General features: G+C 42.4%; 2 protein-coding genes across 2 annotated transcripts; both read right to left on the reverse strand.

Annotated features, from left to right (window-relative positions):
• Nucleotides 1-2,210: 2,210 nt before the first annotated feature.
• Nucleotides 2,211-4,016, reverse strand: LOC127129478 (uncharacterized). Its single transcript, XM_051058651.1, has 3 exons — nt 3,248-4,016; nt 2,610-3,001; nt 2,211-2,471 (listed from the first exon to the last, which is right to left on the reverse strand). The coding sequence occupies exons 1-3, from the start codon at nt 4,014-4,016 to the stop codon at nt 2,211-2,213; spliced, it is 1,422 nt and encodes a 473-aa protein (XP_050914608.1).
• A 4,591-nt stretch (nt 4,017-8,607) lies between these two features.
• Nucleotides 8,608-10,413, reverse strand: LOC127129479 (uncharacterized). The gene is made up of 3 exons (XM_051058652.1): nt 9,645-10,413; nt 9,007-9,398; nt 8,608-8,868 (listed from the first exon to the last, which is right to left on the reverse strand). The coding sequence occupies exons 1-3, from the start codon at nt 10,411-10,413 to the stop codon at nt 8,608-8,610; spliced, it is 1,422 nt and encodes a 473-aa protein (XP_050914609.1).
• Nucleotides 10,414-14,222: the final 3,809 nt, after the last annotated feature.

The following is a 14,222-nucleotide window of genomic DNA, read 5'->3' on the forward strand; positions in this document are numbered from 1 at the left end:
TAAAAGGATTTTTCTTTATTATGTTTGTTTAATAAAGTCCCTAGAATAACTAGTCCGTTTGATGTATCAAGTATGACGTAATCATGAGATCACATTAAACATAAGGACATTATTCTTAAAGTATTCATAGTCGAGCTCTATTGTGAAGTGGGATAACATTAAAGCATTAAGACTATTATGTATATAGACTGATGATCATATCTCATGGATCATGGATAAGGAGTTATCAAGTCTTAAACATAGGTATGAATATTAAGAGTAATATTTATACTGGATTGATCCGCTATGAGAATACTATATAGAATGTTATGCAAAGTGTCATAAGTTATTCTCATGGTGATAATGGTGTATGAAATTCTAGTTATCAGACGTTGGATGTCACACTGGTTGTTATGACATCCAATTCTGCACAGACAGGGATTATGCAGAACTTAATAGTAAGTGCAGTAAATAACACAAGTAATTGTTCACCCAGTTCAGTCCAACATGACCTACATCTGGGGGCTACCAAGCCAGGGAGGAAATCCACTATTAGTAGTATCAATTCAAAGCTAAACTCACCCGTTTACAACTTATCACTTAATCCCTACCCAATGCAATTTCAATCTTAACCTAAGATCAGAGTTCCTACTCACTCCCCCTCAATCACCTCAGTGATATTAAAGACACTTTGAAGTCACACTTCAAAAACAACTCTTGATTATGCTTCACAGCTTAAATCAAGATACACAGCACTCACGCTTAAAAGCTTTGAGTGACACAACACTTACAACTCAATGAACACCCTATGCCAAAGCAATCATCTACTTGATAATGGCTTGGCTTACAAGATACGTCTAATACAAGACACACAAAATACAGCAGTGAAGTATGATGGACACACTGACTCTTCACGCTTCAAAATCCCCGAGACTGAATGAAGGAATGCCTTCCTTTTTATATTGCAGTACCTGGGCTTTTGCACCTGTATTTTCCTGAATTTTAGGTCACACAAGTTCCCTCAAATTTAACATTTAGGTTGCTAACAAATAGGCTATTTGTTAGGTTCATTGAATGTAGCTTGGTTGTTGATTTCCTGGATTTTCTCTCAGTTGTTGAATCCCTAAAGAATAGCCTGAGAAAAAGCTGAAACAGAAAACTGAACAACCTACAAATTAGCATATGCTGTCAGGCACGAATGTCACGACATTCAGCTTGACATCAAGGTCCATATGCTGAGTCTGTTTTTCCAGAAAACAGACTGTACAAAATTTGCTGACCTGTACATGATCAAAATGACCATACTGCAGTAACAGCTTACATTAATAAATGTCAAAGTGTCCAACTTAACATTTACACAATTGGCCTTAAGTTAGTTCTGTTATTCTCTTGAAGAACAAACTAAGTAATATGCTGAAGTATAGCAGAACACCACTCTGCCTAATCTTCAGTAGCTGCTGTCAATGATGAATGTCACAACATCCAGTTTGACATTCAGTCAGTAGGCCTTATGCCAGGTCTGGTTCTTCCTTGATAACCAGACTGCAAATGAATACTAAGTTCTAACAGAACTTCTGTTCCTTAGTATCTGTTGACAGGAATGAATGTCACAGCATTCAATAATCCTGTGTTAGCTAGTCCTGCAGTAACTACAATGTAGTCACACTTACATGTCATGACATCAGTCAAGACATTAGTGTTTTACCATATAATGCAGCCAATTAAACACCTACAAACTCCCCCTTTGGCAAATTTTTGGCTAAAACACTTTGATCCCCATAACAGAGTTCATGGCAGCGGAATACTACTAGCTAATACACTCAGAGTGGCAGCACACTCACACACATGGAAGTTAAATAAAAACTTCGCATAGCAGCACACACATATTAGAAGTTGCACCTAAACTTCAACATCAGCTGCAGGGGGGGGAGGAAGTTAAATAAAAACTTCACACACATATCAGCATACACACAGAGGCATACACCAGCATACACACAGAAGCTAAATACACACTTCATCACACAACAGCTGTAGTAGGGGAAAACTTCAATCTGTCATGAATGAGAACCTGTTTTAATAAAGTTTAACAATGTAAACTTCTGTTGTCCTGGGGTATCACTTGTCACTCCCCCTTTTTGTCAAAAATGTTGCCAAAGCAACACTTTAATTTACAGATCCACAAATAGTAATTTGAATTACACACATGACAGAAAAAAACACAAAAGAAGTGATTAATCCTCAGCCTCATCATCAGCCTCCTCATCATCCTGTTCTTCAGAGCTGGCCTCTTCCTCCTCCTCAGCCATTTGCCCTTCAGCTCCATCCGTGTCCTCAGCAGTAGACTCCAGCTGCAAGATGAGCTGTTCCAGTGCATGCTTTCTAGCTCCCAGCTCTTTGCAGGTCTCTTTGAGAACTGTAATAACATCAGCTTTGTCTGGTTGGTTGCCAGCTTTGGAAGTCTCTCCCGATGTCAAGACAATGTCAGGGACATGCTTGCCCAGGAACAGTTTGTAGCTGAAGGCCAATGGACTCTCTCTTCTTTTCACGAAGTCATTATCTGTCAGGATGTGTGGAAATTGATTCAGCACAATTCCACATATGAGAGATGGAAAGGCAATGGGTCCCTTCACACTAAAGCTCCCAGCATGCTTCATTGTCTGATCAAATATGTAAGCACCATAGTTCACCCTTGCCTTGGTTCCCACTGCATAGATGGACTTCCCTAATGCCACAGACACAGTTGACTTGTGGTTAGTGGGGACCCAGTTGGCTGCTCCAACTTTGTGTAGCATTGCATACTTGACACTTAGTTGGCTGGCTACTAGCTTCCCTTTGAGAGGCCACATTCGGACTTGCTTGGCTGTGATGACTTGACAGACTGTATTGTCAGTCACTTCAAGCTCAGGTTGCTCTTCATCCGCTCTTCCCAGATACTGATTTATCACAGAGGGGGAAAAGGTCACACATTTTCCACGCACATAGACCTTTCGAAATTCCTTGGATCTCCCATCAGCACACTCCTCTGACAGATTTACAATAAACTCCTTCACTAAGGTCTCATAGCACTTAGGAAGTTGTGACACAGTTCTTATCAACCCTGCCTCCTTGATGAGATCCACAATCTCTTTACAGTCCAATGCATTCTGTGCCAGTTCTCTTTCCAATGCCAGCCTCTTGTGGTATACATACTTCCACCTGTTAACACTGGAGGCAAAGTGGAAGGACACATTGTCAATGGGAACTTCTGGGACATTGGTTGCCAACCTACTGGAAGAGGGTTTCTTCCTGGACATGGATGCTGTGACATCACATGGGGCATCAGATTCAGACTCAACCGCCACAGCTTTGGTCTTCAACTTCTTAGGCACCTCTTTGCTCCAAGCTTTTGTAGGACCATAGCTTTTCCTCTTGTGTGTACTCTCTGACTCTGGTTGCTTTTGAGGATTTGTTACACCAACCTCCTTGGAGGGGGACTTCAGCTCCACAACCTTTTTCTCCCTTCTGGTCCTGACTCTCTTGGCTATCCTAGGGACAACTGTAGCCAGAAGTTCATTGTCTGAGAGCTCTTCCACGTTAATCGTCTCAGCCCTAGGATTATCCTCAACACTTTGAGTAACATTGGCCTTCTCACTTCTCACCTTGCCTGAGGGTTTTTCAACCTTTGATCCCTCATGAGCATCTGGTTGCTCAACATTGTCAGTGACATTTTTCCTCAACACAACAGCTTTATCTTGACATGCAGCAATGTCAGGAATGATTGTGTTCAAGGGAAGAGAAACCCCAGGAACATCTCGATTGCCAGATAGTATCTGAGTGACGATAGTTGCAATGGAGTTATGTACATACCTTGACCCTTCCCTTGTGTGTTCATCAAGAGCGATTTCTGATGAAAACCCGGTGACCGTTTCCTTAGGTCTTCTTGCATGGGACGAAGTTGCTGCGTCCACAACTGGATCCTCCCGGGTAGGGTGGTGAGACTCGGTGCTGTGAGAATCAGACATGGTGGTGTACGAGGAGGTGTCGGATTGACGAGCCATGCTGAATATTTGAGAGGGAAGATGAATCGTTTCTTTGGACGAGGGTTTACACGAGTGGAGAATGAAACGACTGAATGTGAACCACTTTGTGCAAGAGTAAGGTCTATTAGATTTTGACCACTCAGCGCTCACCATTTGTTTAATAATTTGACTTATTAAACAGTAGCTAACTAACTTCATTAGTTGCTATAACTTTTCAGACGCACGCATTCCCTTTTTGTCCTTACTGTACAATGTCATGACATTCTGGGTGACATTGTACTCTGTCTGCATCAGGTTCCTCCAAACTAGAGGTGACCACCTGCCTCCACAAGCAAGGTACTGAGTTTCTGCAGACGTCAATAACACACACCTCTGTCTATCCCTTGCTGTCATATCAGTTGTATGATGGCCAAAGGGAACCAAGTGCTCATTGCTTTTGAGCAGACAATTTCCATAGTCTGTCCTTTTATCTAAAGACAGATATGAGACTCTTCTCATAGTTCCCTTGGAAATGCTCTTCTTCACTCCTTTTACCTGAGGGGCATCAAGTTTTCCTTGTCCCACCTTCCCTTCCTGATCTCCCTTTGCCAACAGACACTTGGGAGGGTTGATAGAATCTCTAGATTTCCATAGATAGCAATTATCTTTGGATCTATCTCCTCTCATCACTTCTTGATTGCTCCCATTCAACACCACACATCCTCCCTTGGTAAATTCCACCTTATATCCTTGGTCACACAGCTGGCTTATGCTTATGAGGTTAACAGTTAGTCCTTTTACTAACAATACATCACTCAATTTTGGAGCTTCTGGACAGTCCAGCTTCCCAACACCCATGACTTCTCTTTTAGTTCCATCACTTAATGTCACAGACTTGGTGTTAGAGGGATGTAGATTCACCACTAGGTAGTTCATCCCAGTCATATGCCTTGAGCAGCCACTATCAAGGTACCAATCTTGTCTGATATGTCCCCTTGAAGAGGTGTGAGCAAGGTTAGCAACACACTTTTGATTCTCAGGTGAGAAGTGCATCTTAGATGCCAGCTGCTTAGGATTGACCTGAGGTGTCTGCTTAGCCGCCCATGTTGGTCTCTTAATGGGGGCATTATGAGTAGACACCTTTTTCTTGGGCCTACCTTGAGAGGTCTGGTTTGGGTAACCATGCAGCCGGTAGCAGAATGGTTTTATGTGACCGAATCTACCACAGTAATGACATTTCCATCTCTTGAATTTCTTCTTCTGATGATTGTTCGTTCTGGTTCCTCGATGTTGTGACTTTGGATGAGACTTCCCTTTGGATTTCTGAACTTTAGCCTTTGGGCGTTTGCGTTCAGTTGAGGATCTTTTCCCAAAGCCTAAACCAGATGTGTTTCCAGACTTCTGTCCTGTTTTCAGGATTTCTTCCAAGGTGTCAGATCCCTTATTCAACATCTTGATGGATTTGGTCATTTGGTCTAGCTTAGAGATCAGCAACGAAATCTCACCCTTCAGACCCTCTATGACTTTCAGCTGCTCTAGTTTTTCAGCTTCTAGTTCTTTGATGAGTTTCTTATGCTTTTCTCCTTGGATGCAAACTTCTGCACTTTTAACACATAATTCTTTATATGAGGCAGCAAGCTCATCCAATGTGAGTTCATCTCCACTTGAGTTATCCTCTGAGGCACAAACACTGGTTAGAGCAGTGACTTGTTTGGCCGATTCTCCTTCAGATTCACTCTCAGTGTCTTCTTCTGACCAGTTGACAGATAGCCCTTTCCTTTGCCTCATGAGAAGGATAGGGCAGTCAGCCTTACTATGACCATATCCTTCACATCCATGGCATTGGATTCCCTTGCCTTGGTTGGCCTTTTCTTCATGAGTTGATCTTTTCTTTATGTCCGACGGGATGTTCTTGACATTAGATCTACCCTGTTGATCAACTTTCTTTATGAGCTTGTTGAACTGTCTCCCAAGCATGGCTAAGGCTTCTGATATACTTTTATCACCTCCAGTATATCCTTCTCCTATAAAGGCTATGCTTTTCTTCTTCTCAGCATACTTACCTAAGCCCATTTCAAAGGTTTGGAGAGAACCAATGAGCTCATCTACCTTCATATTGCTGATGTCCTAAGCCTCCTCTATGGCAGTGACCTTCATAGCAAACCTCTTAGGCAAGGACCTGAGAATCTTTCTTACAAGTTTCTCTTTAGTCATTTTCTCACCTAGTCCACCAGAGGTGTTTGCAATTTCAAGAATATTCATGTGAAAGTCATGAATAGTCTCCTCCTCTTTCATCCTCAGATTTTCAAACTTGGTTGTCAACATCTGAAGTTTGGACATCTTCACCTTGGAAGTACCTTCATGAGTTACCTTGAGGGTATCCCAAACTTCCTTAGCTAGTTCACAATGGTGCACCAGCCTGAAGATGTTCTTAGTGATTCCATTGAACAGTGCATTCAAGGCTTTGGAGTTTCCAAGAGCTAATGCCTCTTGTTCCTTGTCCCAATCTTCTTCGGGAATCTGCACACTGACTCCATCTTCACCAGTCCTCGTTGGATGTTCCCATCCCTTGTTGACGGCTCTCCAGACTTTGCTGCCTAGAGACCTTAAGAAGGCTATCATGCGAGGCTTCCAGTCATCATAATTAGATCCATCCAACATGGGTGGTCTGTTTGAGTGTCCTAAATCCTTGTCCATGGTACTAGAAAGTAACTTCCCTAGATCTCACCCAGAACTTCACAGGCAGGGTGCCTGCTCTGATACCAATTGAAATTCTAGTTATCAGACGTTGGATGTCACACTGGTTGTTATGACATCCAATTCTGCACAGACAGGGATTATGCAGAACTTAATAGTAAGTGCAGTAAATAACACAAGTAATTGTTCACCCAGTTCAGTCCAACATGACCTACATCTGGGGGCTACCAAGCCAGAGAGGAAATCCACTATTAGTAGTATCAATTCAAAGCTAAACTCACCCGTTTACAACTTATCACTTAATCCCTACCCAATTCAATTTCAATCTTAACCTAAGATCAGAGTTCCTACTCACTCCCCCTCAATCACCTCAGTGATATTAAAGACACTTTGAAGTCACACTTCAAAAACAACTCTTGATTATGCTTCACAGCTTAAATCAAGATACACAGCACTCACGCTTAAAAGCTTTGAGTGACACAACACTTACAACTCAATGAACACCCTATGCCAAAGCAATCATCTACTTGATAATGGCTTGGCTTACAAGATACGTCTAATACAAGACACACAAAATACAGCAGTGAAGTATGATGGACACACTGACTCTTCACGCTTCAAAATCCCCGAGACTGAATGAAGGAATGCCTTCCTTTTTATATTGCAGCACCTGGGCTTTTGCACCTGTATTTTCCTGAATTTTAGGTCACACAAGTTCCCTCAAATTCAACATTTAGGTTGCTAACAAATAGGCTATTTGTTAGGTTCATTGAATGTAGCTTGGTTGTTGATTTCCTGGATTTTCTCTCAGTTGTTGAATCCCTAAAGAATAGCCTGAGAAAAAGCTGAAACAGAAAACTGAACAACCTACAAATTAGCATATGCTGTCAGGCACGAATGTCACGACATTCAGCTTGACATCAAGGTCCATATGCTGAGTCTGTTTTTCCAGAAAACAGACTGTACAAAATTTGCTGACCTGTACATGATCAAAATGACCATACTGCAGTAACAGCTTACATTAATAAATGTCAAAGTGTCCAACTTAACATTTACACAATTGGCCTTAAGTTAGTTCTGTTATTCTCTTGAAGAACAAACTAAGTAATATGCTGAAGTATAGAAGAACACCACTCTGCCTAATCTTCAGTAGCTGTTGTCAATGATGAATGTCACAACATCCAGTTTGACATTCAGTCAGTAGGCCTTATGCCAGGTCTGGTTCTTCCTTGATAACCAGACTGCAAATGAATACTAAGTTCTAACAGAACTCTGTTCCTTAGTATATGTTGACAGGAATGAATGTCACAGCATTCAATAATCCTGTGTTAGCTAGTCCTGCAGTAACTACAATGTAGTCACACTTACATGTCATGACATCAGTCAAGACATTAGTGTTTTACCATATAATGCAGCCAATTAAACACCTACAAACTCCCCCTTTGGCAAATTTTTGGCTAAAACACTTTGATCCCCATAACAGAGTTCATGGCAGCGGAATACTACTAGCTAATACACTCAGAGTGGCAGCACACTCACACACATGGAAGTTAAATAAAAACTTCGCATAGCAGCACACACATATTAGAAGTTGCACCTAAACTTCAACATCAGCTGCAGGGGGGGGGGGGAGGAAGTTAAATAAAAACTTCACACACATATCAGCATACACACAGAGGCATACACCAGCATACACACAGAAGCTAAATACACACTTCATCACACAGCAGCTGTAGTAGGGGAAAACTTCAATCTATCATGAATGGGAACCTGTTTTAATAAAGTTTAACAATGTAAACTTCTGTTGTCCTGGGGTATCACTTGTCACTCCCCCTTTTTGTCAAAAATGTTGCCAAAGCAACACTTTAATTTACAGATCCACAAATAGTAATTTGAATTACACACATGACAGAAAAAAACACAAAAGAAGTGATTAATCCTCAGCCTCATCATCAGCCTCCTCATCATCCTGTTCTTCAGAGCTGGCCTCTTCCTCCTCCTCAGCCATTTGCCCTTCAGCTCCATCCGTGTCCTCAGCAGTAGACTCCAGCTGGAAGATGAGCTGTTCCAGTGCATGCTTTCTAGCTCCCAGCTCTTTGCAGGTCTCTTTGAGAACTGTAATAACATCAGCTTTGTCTGGTTGGTTGCCAGCTTTGGAAGTCTCTCCCGATGTCAAGACAATGTCAGGGACATGCTTGCCCAGGAACAGTTTGTAGCTGAAGGCCAATGGACTCTCTCTTCTTTTCACGAAGTCATTATCTGTCAGGATGTGTGGAAATTGATTCAGCACAATTCCACATATGAGAGATGGAAAGGCAATGGGTCCCTTCACACTAAAGCTCCCAGCATGCTTCATTGTCTGATCAAATATGTAAGCACCATAGTTCACCCTTGCCTTGGTTCCCACTGCATAGATGGACTTCCCTAATGCCACAGACACAGTTGACTTGTGGTTAGTGGGGACCCAGTTGGCTGCTCCAACTTTGTGTAGCATTGCATACTTGACACTTAGTTGGCTGGCTACTAGCTTCCCTTTGAGAGGCCACATTCGGACTTGCTTGGCTGTGATGACTTGACAGACTGTATTGTCAGTCACTTCAAGCTCAGGTTGCTCTTCATCCGCTCTTCCCAGATACTGATTTATCACAGAGGGGGAAAAGGTCACACATTTTCCACGCACATAGACCTTTCGAAATTCCTTGGATCTCCCATCAGCACACTCCTCTGACAGATTTACAATAAACTCCTTCACTAAGGTCTCATAGCACTTAGGAAGTTGTGACACAGTTCTTATCAACCCTGCCTCCTTGATGAGATCCACAATCTCTTTACAGTCCAATGCATTCTGTGCCAGTTCTCTTTCCAATGCCAGCCTCTTGTGGTATACATACTTCCACCTGTTAACACTGGAGGCAAAGTGGAAGGACACATTGTCAATGGGAACTTCTGGGACACTGGTTGCCAACCTACTGGAAGAGGGTTTCTTCCTGGACATGGATGTTGTGACATCATATGGGGCATCAGATTCAGACTCAACCGCCACAGCTTTGGTCTTCAACTTCTTAGGCACCTCTTTGCTCCAAGCTTTTGTAGGACCATAGCTTTTCCTCTTGTGTGTACTCTCTGACTCTGGTTGCTTTTGAGGATTTGTTACACCAACCTCCTTGGAGGGGGACTTCAGCTCCACAACCTTTTTCTCCCTTCTGGTCCTGACTCTCTTGGCTATCCTAGGGACAACTGTAGCCAGAAGTTCATTGTCTGAGAGCTCTTCCACGTTAATCGTCTCAGCCCTAGGATTGTCCTCAACACTTTGAGTAACATTGGCCTTCTCACTTCTCACCTTGCCTGAGGGTTTTTCAACCTTTGATCCCTCATGAGCATCTGGTTGCTCAACATTGTCAGTGACATTTTTCCTCAACACAACAGCTTTATCTTGACATGCAGCAATGTCAGGAATGATTGTGTTCAAGGGAACAGAAACCCCAGGAACATCTCGATTGCCAGATAGTATCTGAGTGACGATAGTTGCAATGGAGTTATGTACATACCTTGACCCTTCCCTTGTGTGTTCATCAAGAGCGATTTCTGATGAAAACCCGGTGACCGTTTCCTTAGGTCTTCTTGCATGGGACGAAGTTGCTGCGTCCACAACTGGATCCTCCCGGGTAGGGTGGTGAGACTCGGTGCTGTGAGAATCAGACATGGTGGTGTACGAGGAGGTGTCGGATTGACGAGCCATGCTGAATATTTGAGAGGGAAGATGAATCGTTTCTTTGGACGAGGGTTTACACGAGTGGAGAATGAAACGACTGAATGTGAACCACTTTGTGCAAGAGTAAGGTCTATTAGATTTTGACCACTCAGCGCTCACCATTTGTTTAATAATTTGACTTATTAAACAGTAGCTAACTAACTTCATTAGTTGCTATAACTTTTCAGACGCACGCATTCCCTTTTTGTCCTTACTGTACAATGTCATGACATTCTGGGTGACATTGTACTCTGTCTGCATCAGGTTCCTCCAAACTAGAGGTGACCACCTGCCTCCACAAGCAAGGTACTGAGTTTCTGCAGACGTCAATAACACACACCTCTGTCTATCCCTTGCTGTCATATCAGTTGTATGATGGCCAAAGGGAACCAAGTGCTCATTGCTTTTGAGCAGACAATTTCCATAGTCTGTCCTTTTATCTAAAGACAGATATGAGACTCTTCTCATAGTTCCCTTGGAAATGCTCTTCTTCACTCCTTTTACCTGAGGGGCATCAAGTTTTCCTTGTCCCACCTTCCCTTCCTGATCTCCCTTGGCCAACAGACACTTGGGAGGGTTGATAGAATCTCTAGATTTCCATAGATAGCAATTATCTTTGGATCTATCTCCTCTCATCACTTCTTGATTGCTCCCATTCAACACCACACATCCTCCCTTGGTAAATTCCACCTTATATCCTTGGTCACACAGCTGGCTTATGCTTATGAGGTTAACAGTTAGTCCTTTTACTAACAATACATCACTCAATTTTGGAGCTTCTGGACAGTCCAGCTTCCCAACACCCATGACTTCTCTTTTAGTTCCATCACTTAATGTCACAGACTTGGTGTTAGAGGGATGTAGATTCACCACTAGGTAGTTCATCCCAGTCATATGCCTTGAGCAGCCACTATCAAGGTACCAATCTTGTCTGATATGTCCCCTTGAAGAGGTGTGAGCAAGGTTAGCAACACACTTTTGATTCTCAGGTGAGAAGTGCATCTTAGATGCCAGCTACTTAGGATTGACCTGAGGTGTCTGCTTAGCCGCCCATGTTGGTCTCTTAATGGGGACATTATGAGTAGACACCTTTTTCTTGGGCCTACCTTGAGAGGTCTGGTTTGGGTAACCATGCAGCCGGTAGCAGAATGGTTTTATGTGACCGAATCTACCACAGTAATGACATTTCCATCTCTTGAATTTCTTCTTCTGATGATTGTTCATTCTGGTTCCTCGATGTTGTGACTTTGGATGAGACTTCCCTTTGGATTTCTGAACTTTAGCCTTTGGGCGTTTGCGTTCAGTTGAGGATCTTTTCCCAAAGCCTAAACCAGATGTGTTTCCAGACTTCTGTCCTGTTTTCAGGATTTCTTCCAAGGTGTCAGATCCCTTATTCAACATCTTGATGGATTTGGTCATTTGGTCTAGCTTAGAGATCAGCAACGAAATCTCACCCTTCAGACCCTCTATGACTTTCAGCTGCTCTAGTTTTTCAGCTTCTAGTTCTTTGATGAGTTTCTTATGCTTTTCTCCTTGGATGCAAACTTCTGCACTTTTAACACATAATTCTTTATATGAGGCAGCAAGCTCATCCAATGTGAGTTCATCTCCACTTGAGTTATCCTCTGAGGCACAAACACTGGTTAGAGCAGTGACTTGTTTGGCCGATTCTCCTTCAGATTCACTCTCAGTGTCTTCTTCTGACCAGTTGACAGATAGCCCTTTCCTTTGCCTCATGAGAAGGATAGGGCAGTCAGCCTTACTATGACCATATCCTTCACATCCATGGCACTGGATTCCCTTGCCTTGGTTGGCCTTTTCTTCATGAGTTGATCTTTTCTTTATGTCCGACGGGATGTTCTTGACATTAGATCTACCCTGTTGATCAACTTTCTTTATGAGCTTGTTGAACTGTCTCCCAAGCATGGCTAAGGCTTCTGATATACTTTCATCACCTCCAGTATATCCTTCTCCTATAAAGGCTATGCTTTTCTTCTTCTCAGCATACTTACCTAAGCCCATTTCAAAGGTTTGGAGAGAACCAATGAGCTCATCTACCTTCATATTGCTGATGTCCTAAGCCTCCTCTATGGCAGTGACCTTCATAGCAAACCTCTTAGGCAAGGACCTGAGAATCTTTCTTACAAGTTTCTCTTCAGTCATTTTCTCACCTAGTCCACCAGAGGTTTTTGCAATTTCAAGAATATTCATGTGAAAGTCATGAATAGTCTCCTCCTCTTTCATCCTCAGATTTTCAAACTTGGTTGTCAACATCTGAAGTTTGGACATCTTCACCTTGGAAGTACCTTCATGAGTTACCTTGAGGGTATCCCAAACTTCCTTAGCTAGTTCACAATGGTGCACCAGCCTGAAGATGTTCTTAGTGATTCCATTGAACAGTGCATTCAAGGCTTTGGAGTTTCCAAGAGCTAATGCCTCTTGTTCCTTGTCCCAATCTTCTTCGGGAATCTGCACACTGACTCCATCTTCACCAGTCCTCGTTGGATGTTCCCATCCCTTGTTGACGGCTCTCCAGACTTTGCTGTCTAGAGACCTTAAGAAGGCTATCATGCGAGGCTTCCAGTCATCATAATTAGATCCATCCAACATGGGTGGTCTGTTTGAGTGTCCTAAATCCTTGTCCATGGTACTAGAAAGTAACTTCCCTAGATCTCACCCAGAACTTCACAGGCAGGGTGCCTGCTCTGATACCAATTGAAATTCTAGTTATCAGACGTTGGATGTCACACTGGTTGTTATGACATCCAATTCTGCACAGACAGGGATTATGCAGAACTTAATAGTAAGTGCAGTAAATAACACAAGTAATTGTTCACCCAGTTCAGTCCAACATGACCTACATCTGGGGGCTACCAAGCCAGGGAGGAAATCCACTATTAGTAGTATCAATTCAAAGCTAAACTCACCCGTTTACAACTTATCACTTAATCCCTACCCAAGGCAATTTCAATCTTAACCTAAGATCAGAGTTCCTACTCACTCCCCCTCAATCACCTCAGTGATATTAAAGACACTTTGAAGTCACACTTCAAAAACAACTCTTGATTATGCTTCACAGCTTAAATCAAGATACACAGCACTCACGCTTAAAAGCTTTGAGTGACACAACACTTACAACTCAATGAACACCCTATGCCAAAGCAATCATCTACTTGATAATGGCTTGGCTTACAAGATACGTCTAATACAAGACACACAAAATACAGCAGTGAAGTATGATGGACACACTGACTCTTCACGCTTCAAAATCCCCGAGACTGAATGAAGGAATGCCTTCCTTTTTATATTGCAGCACCTGGGCTTTTGCACCTGTATTTTCCTGAATTTTAGGTCACACAAGTTCCCTCAAATTCAACATTTAGGTTGCTAACAAATAGGCTATTTGTTAGGTTCATTGAATGTAGCTTGGTTGTTGATTTCCTGGATTTTCTCTCAGTTGTTGAATCCCTAAAGAATAGCCTGAGAAAAAGCTGAAACAGAAAACTGAACAACCTACAAATTAGCATATGCTGTCAGGCACGAATGTCACGACATTCAGCTTGACATCAAGGTCCATATGCTGAGTCTGTTTTTCCAGAAAACAGACTGTACAAAATTTGCTGACCTGTACATGATCAAAATGACCATACTGCAGTAACAGCTTACATTAATAAATGTCAAAGTGTCCAACTTAACATTTACACAATTGGCCTTAAGTTAGTTCTGTTATTCTCTTGAAGAACAAACTAAGTAATATGCTGAAGTATAGCAGAACACCACTCAGCCTAATCTTCAGT

The sequence above is a fragment of the Lathyrus oleraceus genome, chromosome 3 (assembly GCF_024323335.1).
Source record: "Lathyrus oleraceus cultivar Zhongwan6 chromosome 3, CAAS_Psat_ZW6_1.0, whole genome shotgun sequence".
NCBI classification, from domain to species: domain Eukaryota; kingdom Viridiplantae; phylum Streptophyta; class Magnoliopsida; order Fabales; family Fabaceae; genus Lathyrus; species Lathyrus oleraceus.